At 40.6% G+C, this 12,229-nt stretch overlaps 1 protein-coding gene across 1 annotated transcript in view; it reads left to right on the top strand.

Moving 5' to 3' along the window:
* LOC130927928 (collagen alpha-1(XXV) chain) overlaps positions 1-12,229 on the top strand; it is a 198,349-nt gene that overhangs the window by 165,544 nt on the left and 20,576 nt on the right. The window contains exons 19-28 of the mRNA XM_057854067.1: positions 2,748-2,816; positions 5,051-5,095; positions 5,171-5,215; positions 5,280-5,357; positions 5,505-5,528; positions 8,370-8,414; positions 8,482-8,526; positions 9,358-9,438; positions 9,507-9,569; positions 9,638-9,688. Coding sequence (XP_057710050.1) covers positions 2,748-2,816; positions 5,051-5,095; positions 5,171-5,215; positions 5,280-5,357; positions 5,505-5,528; positions 8,370-8,414; positions 8,482-8,526; positions 9,358-9,438; positions 9,507-9,569; positions 9,638-9,688 — 546 coding nt within the window. The remainder of the gene's footprint in view (positions 1-2,747; positions 2,817-5,050; positions 5,096-5,170; positions 5,216-5,279; positions 5,358-5,504; positions 5,529-8,369; positions 8,415-8,481; positions 8,527-9,357; positions 9,439-9,506; positions 9,570-9,637; positions 9,689-12,229) is intronic.

The following is a 12,229-nucleotide window of genomic DNA, read 5'->3' as shown; positions in this document are numbered from 1 at the left end:
GGTGGATGGCTATTGTAAAACACCCCATTAAAGTGGAAGTCACCCTTGAATCCTTCAGGCTTTTTTTTATGTGCGCCCTTCAAAGGGAAAAACAAATTTGCCTTATTGCTCGTGTTGCATCCAAAATGTCAGTGGAACAGGAGCCAATCGGTGCTTCCTTTGAGCTGTGACATTATCACACTGGGAAGCCAGCTGTGACACTCTGCACACGCTGGAGGATAATACACACATTTTTCTGCTGGATTGCGAAATAATCCTACATCACAACCAGGGGAGTTGTTATCATATTTAATATGATGGTTTACGTATGTTCACAAGTCAGGATTTTTTTGCTGTACAAACTGTTTTGGCAGAGGTGGGTAGTAACGCGTTACATTTACACTGTTGTTTTTTGAAGAAAAATATACCATAATTTTCGGACTATAAACCACTACTTTATTTTCCCTCATTTGGAATCCTGTGGCTTATTTGTTGATTTATTTGGGTTAATAGGTAAAGCTTTATTTGACAGTAGTGTCATAACACTGTCATAAGACCGTCATAATTATGACATGACACTATCATGGTTATTACTGAATACATATGACAGATGGCATAAAGTGCCATCTGGTAAATTATATCACAAACTCCATTTATGTCCAGTTTGGATCTTTTACATCCATTCAAAAGTGAGATAATTTGCCGGATGATGCTAAATGACATCTGTTATAAGCATTTATTATTGATCATGACAGTTTCTGAAGAAATAATGAGCACAGAACATGAATTTTATTTGTTATTTACACCTGAAGCGCTGCAATACATGCTAGGAGGCATGTTGGATGGCAACAGTGTTGACAGCAGGTGGCAGCAGAGGTTGACTGTCTTCCGCAAGGGAGCAGTGATGGCCAAATGAAGCTTCCTGAAGCAATGGAGCTTTACAGCCAATTGGTCCAAAGCTTCATGGCGCTTCATTTGTCAAATAGTTTTACTGGTTAATATCTTTTCGTGAAAATATCCCATAATACAGTAAGGACAGCTGCGGCTAATAGTCCAGTGTGGCCTATCTATGAACCAATAAAGAAACAAAAGTAACGTAAAATGTAAGCTGTTACTCACAATGTTAGCTACTGTGACTTGAGTAAATATTTCTGCTAAAACAAATAGCATTTATATCATAGTTTAAGGAAAACAAGCAGAATATATTTGACAAAGGGCATAAGAGATACATGACGCCTTCTGATCACTGAAGCCCAACACGTGCGTCATGTAGCTGACTGAGCAAGATTGACGCTGAAGAGGCATTACATCTACAAGCCCACGGCTGCACCACCAACTCCCACAATCACTTCTTCCAGACAGTCCAGAACAAATGGCGGGACATCTCGTCTTGACAAGGAACATCTGATAAGGAGCAACCCGCGACCGAGAAGTAAACTGTCAGCACTCACGTGCCGCTGAGGTGGCAAATCCAAACCCTCGTTGCCCTGACAACTCCTGAATCCTCCTGTCCAATCCACAAACAGACAATAATCCTAAACAACGCCGAAACACACCCTTCTTCTGCCCGCCCCGCGAGAGCCTTCGAAAAGACTGAATGTTTAACTAATAATGGTCATTTTTCCTGGGAATCTTTTGTTGACTTGTGATATGGTGACCCTGGAACCAGTCTGCCTCCTCACCTGGGTCTGTTGCTGTTTTGCCTTGCTGTTTGACCATTGTCGACCTGAATAAATTGTCAACTTGTGTTTCGAAGCCTTTTTCCAGCTTTCAAAATGGAGTCAGTACAAGGGGTTAAGACCAGGGGTGAAAGTGGGCCAGAACGGTCAGGAACGCAGTTCCGGTATAAGATTCAGGGCCAGAATGCTGTTCCGGTACAAGATTCAGGGGCGGAATGCTGTTCCGGTACATGGTGCTTTGATTCCAAAAATATGACAGCAGCTATCAAACGCTGTTTTAAACGCTTATTTTTCATATTTAGTTTTATTTGCTCTGATGGGGAGGTTCAGAACATCTTAGCTGTCAATTTGCACTTTGGACTTATATTTGTTCAGTTAGGCTACTTATTCATTTCCTTATGATTTAAAAAAGTCAATGTTTGTGCGATCTTTAAAATATATTCCATTTCATTCCATTTCTGCATAATATAACATTAACTTCAATTTTAATATATATCCTATGTTCTTAAGTAGTTAAAATTGAGATTTGGTATTTAGTATGTGAGGAAATGAAGGAAAACAAAAATTAGGAGATGGAGGTTGGGGTTATTGCTGTTTTTGTTAACTTTTATTTTGCAAATCATTGAAAAAATACAATTTTGGATAGAAAAAAATAGATAAAAATTTCTGGATCCGTGGCGACCTTCACGTCGGGGAGAAATCCTAGCCACTTTTACCCCTGGTTAAGACTAAGGTGAATGCACAGAGTTTGGCTTTTTGGCCGGGTTGTGGGAGTTTTGCCAGCAACTGAAAAGTAGTGGAGAAAAAAGTGCAGAAACGTTCTGTGAAATATGGTGAAGTAAAAGAAAAAAAAAAATACTTCATACAGTACTTAAGTAAAGATACGCAAAAATGTACCTAAATATGGTAATTAAGTACTTTTTCTTTGGCTATTCTACACACCTCTGGTCAGTAGTGGCTTCCAATTCCCTTAGTTTTACCACAGCGCCATCTGTTGGCTGTTTTAGCTCACTTCACTACAATGAACACACAGAATCCAGACATAAATGATTACTTTTGGTATTAAATACTTTTTTTGTGTGTGTACAGGGTGAGAGAGGCGAGCACGGACCGCCCGGAAAAGGCGAACGGGGTGAGATGGGACCCGTCGGAGCAAAGGTGTGTTTTGCTGCCCTCTCGAGCCGTATTGATACCTCCCCTGGTGGTCCCGATTTAAATGTCTATTATGTTAGGAAAGCATTGGAATCAAAGTCGGGATTTTAAATTTCTCCTGGGAGTTTGTGTCACACCAACTCAATGGAAATGAGCTCGCCTTTGTTTATGTCTGGCTCGGACCCGGCAGGTAGCTTTAATAAACTCCAGTCTAAACTCAGATGACCTGCAGATGTGTTTCAAGTTGTATTATTATTTAGAAAAAAAAAACGTGAAACCAAGCTTTAATCTGGGGACAGACTTCAAATAAACATAGTCGGTTATTTTAGTGAATACTGACGGCGTCGTTCCTTTGGGAGGAGCTTATGTGATTTTTTTTTTTGGGGTGGAGGGCCATCAAGGTTGTGTTTTTGCCGACATGGGAACTGCATCATCAAGATTGGATTGAGAAAGCCCAAAGCAGGGGCGGATGTTAGGGGGGTGCGACCCGGGCCTAGTTTGCGGTTAAAAAGTGGGCGGGTCAAACAGATAGGAAAAAAGATGCACGTAGCTGTAATATAGTGTTTAAGTGTTAAAATATTTTGTCTTACAGAAATGCAATGAAACGGTTCTTGATGTAGTTTTAGGGTTGTTCCGATCATGTTTTTTTGCTCCTGATCCGATCGTTTTAGTTTGAGTATCTGCCGATCCCGATATTTCCCGCTCAGATTGCTTTTTTTTTGCTCCCGATTCAATTCAAATCATTCCCGATTTCCCGTTTTACCTATATATAGAGCTAACAGGCAACGTAAAATGAGTAGAGTGAATTTTGGCAGTCTTTGGAGCCTCTATTTAATTGGCTAAAGCCTTAAAATCCCTCCCTCAACAATTAGAAATATCGTGGGAAGCAATGTGGGGAAGAACGGTAGTGGTTGATCTTTTCCTTAACACCCTATGTTATTTCCCAACGCAGAGAAGATATATCAATTGGTGCCACTACGCACAGTCATGGTTGCACTTCCCATCATGCATTTGGGCAGAACAGTTAAATGGCTACAGTATCATTTACTGAAAGCTCAACAAATACACTAGGTGGCAATATTTAGTCACAATATACAAAGTTACATTTATCCTTTAAGAATTACAAGTCTTTCTATCTGTGGATCCCTCTCACAGGAAGAATGTTAATAATGTAAATGCCATCTTGAGGATTTATTGTCATAATAAACAAATACAGTACTTATGTACTGTATGTTGAATGTATATATTCGTCCGAGTTTTATTCATTTTTTTCTTAATGCATTGCCAAAATGTATATGATCGGGAAAAATTATCGGGAATGATTGGAATTGAATCGGGAGCAAAAAAAAAGCAATCGGATCGGGAAATATCGGGATCGGCAGATACTCAAACTAAAACGATCGGGATTGGATCGGGAGCAAAAAAACATGATTGGAACAGCTCTAATATTAAACACTGTAAACATTAGCATTGCTACATTGCTAATAGGGGAGAAAAGACAACCTACTTTAGCCTGCTATAAAACAGTGGCAGTGTTCTCCAAAAAGTTGCGTTTAAAAGATTACACTTCAAACATGAAAAATCGCTGGTTAAAAGCATTTGCAAACGAAAAAAAAATGAAAAAAAATTGATTACCGACACCTCAAATGACAAAAAGAGCTTTTTTTGCGGAGTGTAAAGCTTACGATTAGCAGTTTAGCAAACGTACTTCCGGTGAACATTTCAAAATAAAAGCACTTCACGTTCGTCCGTCATATAAATAATTATTTTAATTCGTCGTTTGGGACAGCCTGAGTTGTACAGTGTGCCGGAATATATTTCCTCCACACCCTTCTAACCTTTTTTAATTCATGCCTGCAGACAAAAATTCGCCAGTTTCCGTCCCATGTTTACAATGTGTAACATTTTTATGTGTGGTTACCCTGCATCATAGCAGTGTCCTCTCCAGGCTTGCTTGTTTAGAAACACACGGTAAGATTTGTTTGTGGCTTTAGCCTTTAAAGGTCTGCGCCGAGTTATCATCGCACGCTAAATGTAACTCGTAGCGTTAGCATCGGGTTCGCGGGTTGGAACCCTATGACTAAAATATGCCTAAGACGAAAAAATTAACTCATAAAATACTAAAACGTGGGGTTTGAGTCAATTACATGAATGCATCACTTGTAAATGTCTATCTACTTGAACTGGGAGAGTTTGGATACTTCCCATCACTGTTTGTCTAATTGGCATTTGCTTGCTAGGGTTCGCAGGGTGAGGCAGGCACACCTGGTCCTAAGGGGTCAAAGGTAACATTCATTCTGTCCTATCAGCATTTAGTGTTTCAATTTTTAGGTCTAATATGTTATCTCTATTCCTATTAGGGCGAAACTGGAGATAAAGGAGAGTTTGGACCTGTAGGGCCGAAGGTGAGACGTGATATTTTTGCAATTTCTTTTTTTCATCCTCAATGGATGAAATGTGCATTTACAGGGCCCGCCTGGCCAAAAAGGAGACCAAGGAGCCACTGAAATCGTTGACTACAATGGGAATATTCAGGAAGCATTACAGGTCAGGTCTATTTTTTTTTTTACATGGATGAGACACATACTTGTGTTTTAAAGTACCTTTCTTTGGCTGTGTGAGAAAATCTGTTGACATCAAGGTTTGTTTCCTCTGCAATGTCTTTCCTCCTTCCAATCGTTTGGTCGGCTGCAGAAGATTACCACTATTACAGTGACGGTAATTATGATAGGCTTTGTGTGTACTAAATATTGCCATCATTCTTTATTTAATCGCATGAGCACCATCCTAACTTTGGTTTGCCTTGCAGTTTTTTGTTTGTTTTACTGTATGTATCTCTAAATATGAATGCAACCATGCAAATATCGTAGTGTTAAATCAATGCATACAATCGAGTTGAGAGCTATTTCTTGTAATACTATTTAGGACCGCAAGATGGTGCTAATTTGCAAATAATCATTCAATCTACATCAGTACTTCTCAAATAGCAGGGCCGAGAACCAAAAGTTGTATTTGCCATGTGGCATTTTTTTTCTTTGACATGTGGCATTTTTTTTGCCATGTGGCAAAATGGGATTTTGGTTTGTGGCTTTTTTTGGGGGGGTCCATGGCATTTTTTGGGAGGTATATGGCAGTTTTGCGGGCCATGCATGTCCATGCCATTGACGGCCATGCACGTCCAAATTTTCCATTCATTTTAAATGGCAGAAAAACATGTGTGGCTATGATTTTTGGCCATCCACTTACCATTACAGCGTATTGACATTCAAGGGACACCCAAGTCAGGCCATGCCATTGACGGCGATGCACGTCTAAATTTTCCATTCATTTTAAATGGCAGAAAAAGGTGTGGTTGCGATTTTTGAGCATCCACTTACCATAACAGCGGGTGCCATTTGAATGTCAATGCGCTCTAATGTAAAGTGTACGGTCAAAAATCGCAACCACATGTTTTGCCACATGGCAAAATCCATTTTGCCACATGGCAAATACCACTTTTAGTTTTCGCTTTCTCTCAAAATAAAACTGAATGTGACTTTTTGATTTAGGCAAATTGATGCTCTTTAAGTCTTTTCTGTTACAAACAAAGCAATGTTAATAAAGTTACAGTTGTGGTCAAAAATTTACATACACTTGTGAAGAACATAATGTCGTGGCTCTCATGAGTTTCCAGTTATTTCTAGTACTATGATTTTTCTCTGATAGAGTGATTGGAACAGATACTTCTTTGTCACAAAAAACATTCATGAAGTTTGGTTCTTTGTTGACTTTATTATGGGTGCACAGAAAAAAGTGATCAAATCTGCTGGGTCAAAAATATACATACACCAGCGCTAATATTTGGTAACATGTCCCTGGGCCATTTTCACTTCAATTAGGCGCTTTTGGTAGCCATCCACAAGCTTCTGGCAAGCTTCTGGTTGACCATCTTTGACCACTCCTCTTGACAGAATTGGTGCAGTTCAGTTAAATTTGATGGCTTTCTGACATGGACTTGTTTCTTCAGCATTGTCCACAAGTTCAAGTCAGGACTTTGGGAAGGCCATTCGAAAGCCTTCATTCTAGCCTGATTTAGCCATTCCATTACCACTTTTGATGTGTGTTTGGGGTCATTGTCCTGTTGGAACACCCAACTGCGCCCAAGACCCAATCTTCGGGCTGATGACGTTAGGTTATCTTGAAGAGTTTGAAGGTAAACCTTCTTCTTCATTATCCCATTGACTCTCTGTAAAGCACCAGTTCCATTGGCAGCAAAACAGCCCCACAGCATAATACTACCACCACCGTGCTTGACGGTAGGCATGGTTTACTTGGGGTTAAAGGCCTCACCTTTTCTCCTCCAAACATATTGCAGGGCTTTGTGGCCAAACAGCTCGATTTTTGTTTCGTCTGACCAAAGAACTTTCCTCCAGAAGGTCTTATCTTTGTCCATGTGATCAGCAGCAAACTTCAGTCGAGCCTTAAGGTGCCGCTTTTGGAGCAAGGGCTTCCTTCTTGCACGGCAGCCTCTCAATCCATGGAGATGCAAAACACGCTTGACTGTGGACACTGACACCTGTGTTCCAGCAGCTTCTAATTCTTGGCAGATCTGCTTTTTGGTGATTCTCGGTTGAATCTTCACCCTCCTGACCAATTTTCTCTCAGCAGCAGGTGATAGCTTGCGTTTTCTTCCTGATCATGGCAGTGACAAAACAGTGCCATGCACTTTATACTTACAAACAATTGTTTGCACTGTTGCTCTTGGGACCTGCAGCTACTTTGAAATGGCTCCAAGTGACTTTCCTGACTTGTTCAAGTCAATGATTCGTTTTTTCAGATCCATGTATGTATATTTTTGACCCAGCAGATTTGATCACTTTTTCTGTTAACCCATAATAAAGTCATAAAAGAACCAAACTTCATGAATGTTTTTTGTGACAAAGAAGTATCTGTTCCAATCACTCTATCGGAGAAAAATCAAGAGTTGTAGAAATAACTGGAAACTCAAGAGAGCCATGACATTATGTTCTTCACAGGTGTATGTAAACTTTTGACCACAACTGTATACTTTATTGTAAGTTGATCTATATTATGTTTTCTCTTTTATACTGAAAGGGACATAATGTTTTGCAGGTACTTACAACAATAATAATTTTATAGACAAATGATACTATTTACAGTGGCGGCTTAGAGCTGGGGGCGCGAAACATTTACGTCTTCCTGGGGGTGGCGTAACAGAAAATAATTGAGAAGCACTGATGTACATTGACACTTTTATTTAAATGTGATGGTTTTATTGTCATTATTCACTCAATACTAATTTGTATGCCCTGAGTAATTGGTAATCATCAGCATTGGCATGTCGAAAGAATGTGCCATTTTGTATCCTGTCCGGTGGTGTCTCAATTTCAGTTTGCTCTGTGACCGCACAGGTGTCTTGAGATACGAACGTTGTCACGGAACAAATGCAACAAGACAGCCCGGTTAACATGTTGTGATCATCCTTAGCATGTCTTCTCTTCCACGTGATCACCGATTTGTTGCATCATTTTAGAAGTGATATTTTTTCCTTGTTTACAGGGCCCGCCGGGTCCTCCTGGGCCTGTAGGACCGCATGGCATCAAGGTAAAAAAAAATTAAGTGCTTACTGTTGTTAGAAGATGCAAAAAGTGACGGTTTTGTTCCCTGGCAGGGTGACCGTGGCATGCCTGGCCTACCTGGTCTCGACGGAGAACGCGTAAGATTGTGTTTTATAGTCGAAGGATAGAACATGTTTGTTTTTTTTTGTTGTTGTTGTTTTTTTAACATTAGAACTACCAAGGAGTTGATCAGTTGATACACTTTTGTACCAGAAAAGGTTCATCTGACTCTAATCAGCATATCTTTTGTGAGCATTGAGGTCCTCATTAGTCATTCCCATTCACAGTCCAAAAACCACATGGTTGGATTGCTCCAATTAGCGTCTTGAGTGTTTGCAGGGCAGGGCTGCCTTGGCTTTGTCGGACAGTGGACCGCTCAGGCAGGCAATCGGGCGGACAACCTTTTTATTGTATGTACTGTATATTGAAGCTTGTGTTTGCTGTGACAAAACAGCAGTGTGAGCTGCTTTGGAAAGTTCTTTGGTCACTGTGTGCTTCATCATATTAAACTTCTAACCTTGACAACTAAATGTTGGACTTGTCAAGACAACGTAAAGGTGCTTGATGGGATTTGTCCCAGATGTTCTAACAGTCAATTTTGTAAAATTTAGACAGTCTGGTTTAGCTACAGTTCTGGATGACTGTCTTAGTTTCATGCCATATGGCCCTCTCATCAGTTTTACACTAACGCAGGAGTTAAGTCTGGATTTGCAAATATTCAAGATGCTAATTGCCGCTATCCAGAGTGAAACCCCCCCTTCACACCTAGGCTGCCTGATTGGTTGATTGGTTGTTTGAGTGGTCGATTGTTTGACAAAGCAACGTAGTTATTTTGGTATCAGGGTCATTTGACGCTTTTCTGGTATTTCTTCATAGCCCAAAAAACCCTGGGACTTCCAGTGTTAATCAACAAACCTCATTATTCTCAGGGCTACAAGGGTTCGAAAGGAGACATGGGAATGCCAGGAGCGTCAGGAGACAAAGGAGCAACCGGTTTACCCGGTTTACCTGTAAGTATTGTTCCCAAACTATGGCTGGGGAGAAGCGTGACTTTTAAGGTCCTTGTTTTGTTCTCGAGGGTGTCAATGGGGCAAAGGGGGAGAAAGGAGATTCTGGTCTACCAGGTCCCCAAGGTTCCTCGGTGAGTTTAATCATGCAAATAAGTGATTCCGCTGTTAAAAACATTCGCTTAAATAAGTATCTTTTTAGATCATTGGCCCTCCAGGGGCACCAGGACCTCATGGACCTCCAGGACCTATGGTAAGTTTGTAAAACTAAACCTAAAGCTTCAATCACAAGTGAACTGGGAATGCCCCCTCCAACATGGTGGACGTAGGTCGCTAAAGCCAGTTAAATAGAGTTAAAGGTGCTATAAAATACAGGTAGTTCCCGGGTTATGACGTACTCGACTTTTGTGATTTAGACTCTGGAATCTTATCCGCAATTTTGTCTCTAGTCGTTTGTTATTTTAGTCACGTACTAAACAATACCTTATTGTACCACAAAGTATTTAAATTTAGTAGATTGAATTGGCTTAGTTTGCTTGACAAACGTCAGCTAATTTAAAAGCTACGAATGCTAACGTATTTACAATTCTCGTAGCAAATCGCTCACACGTAACTCCCCAAACCGTAGCTCTAAACTTAATTACAAATGCATACAGAAACATATATTAGCTGAAACAACTTACAACCTTATGTGGGCCAAACCAGAGCGCAGCTGTCCTTTATCCATGTCAGACGTAGTCTGGTCCTCAGTCATACAAGCCGGCCAGACCCAACACTGCCACCAGAAGGCAGTGTATTCTCCATCATTAAACAAAATACAATATGTTTGGACTTTATGTATAGTTATTTTGAGATTTAGGGGTATTTAAAGGGTTCATTCCGATTTGCGTGGAAATTCGGGTTACGTCGCTAGCGTAGGAACGGAACTCGGGGAATACCTTTACTACGGAAAATTTAAATTGTTAGCTTAGCCTATTTTGGATATGAATCCATCCAAAAAAGTGACAAGAAAGGCTCAATAATGAAATTAGATCCTAATTAGTCGTCTTCGGCGCGCCCACTAAACAAATCTCCAAACTGATGATATCATACCCAGAGCTGCAGATTTCTGCTAGCATGCTATCCATTGGCTGTCTATTCTCTTGTTGTCGTGTAACCATTTCGTCCTTCTGTTATCATGTACAGTGATCCCTCGCTACTTGGCGCTTCAAACTTGGCGCTCTCTGTCTATCACGGATTTTCTTTTACGATAATTAAAACAAAAAAATATATATACAGATGAGCTGATTGCGTAGTCTCACTCTCGCTCCCTCCTTCCCTCTCCCTGCTCTTTGTTTGTCAGCCCGTGCGCTGAAGTTGCCTATTAAAGTTAAAGATGTTGACAGATGTCTGGTTCTGATCTCCCCAGACCTGCTAACTTCAAAGCGCCGCATGCGTCAATCATCATTTAACCTGTTAAACAGTTGCTGTGTCAACTCGGTGTGTGTAAATGAGCAGTTTGAGTGGACTCACTCAGTGAAGCATTTAATAATAATAATTTAATTTGCTACTACAGTATTTTATTCTTGTTTAAAAAAAATAATTTGGTGGGACAGTAACATGTTTAAAACTTATCATAACTATTTGAAGTGCTTAAAAACCATTTATTAAAATATATGTATACCATTTTTTTTAATTATACTTTGGGGGTAAAAAAGTGGAAAAAACATTTTGTATGTGTATCTTTTTCCAATGCTAAATGTGAATAAATAGATTGAACACACAAAAAAATATATATATTTTTTTTTTGGGGGTGGGGGCGGTCGGGGTGCGCTTTTTCACGGTTTTTCACTTATCGCGGCGGGTTCTGGTCCCCGTTAAACATGAAAAACGAGGGTTCACTGTACTAGCTAGCGCAGCAGTAGAAAGATAGACATGATTAGCAATTCTGGTAGTGGTGTCACCAGTGCCTAAGTTGTAAATCATAAGGTACCGGAACGCAAAGTACATATGACAGCGCAGGGATGACAATATGGGCACATGTCCCGGAACATACGCAGAAAATGGTGCTGAAAACAACACGCAAATGCCCACTTGCCATGCTTTGGGACTTATAAGCCTCAATTTCAAATAATATCCATGATATAAATGTTAGGACAAAAATTTACAATTCTTTTGGCTATACTCTGCACAGCACGGGCAATTGCCCACGTAACCACAGGTGGGACTTAAAGTAACGTGCAGTGTAACTTATAAAACTTTTTTTTTTTAATTTGAGATTACAATTAATAACACAAACCCATTCTTTTGCGAGTTTCATCCCCCCTGTCTTTTCTGGCCCTAAAGTTCGCCCCCCCTTACAAATTGTGCAGTCCAAACCCAAATTTCCCAAAAGGGTACTGGCCTGTTGCTCCGGCTGTTAGTGGTCCACCTGGCTGACTACTGGCGCTGTAGCTGGCCCCCACTCCGGGTGGCGCTGAACCTGACCAACTGCTGCCACGGTAGCAGCCTCCTGCCCCGGCTTGGCTGGTTGTCCGTGAACCTGGGTAGCTGCTGCGGCGCTAGCCTCCTGCTGCACCCGTTAGCATGATCGCTGCAGCTGCCCTCATCGCCGGTCGTTGCTTTTCTGACTCGTTTTGAACCATCTTACTTCTTTTTGAAAAAAGACAGTAAATGCAACTCTTTTTAGCATGTTGAAATACTGTTTGACCCTAGTTGCTTGCTCCCAAGATGCCGCAATTTTTTTATTTATCTATTTTTTTTTTTTTTTTTTTTTACTCTCAGGGATGTGCTTTGTTGGTCCAGCTTTTCAGTG

Source organism: Corythoichthys intestinalis, chromosome 13 (genome assembly GCF_030265065.1).
Source record: "Corythoichthys intestinalis isolate RoL2023-P3 chromosome 13, ASM3026506v1, whole genome shotgun sequence".
NCBI classification, from domain to species: domain Eukaryota; kingdom Metazoa; phylum Chordata; class Actinopteri; order Syngnathiformes; family Syngnathidae; genus Corythoichthys; species Corythoichthys intestinalis.
This window is presented reverse-complemented; position numbering and strand designations above follow the sequence as displayed.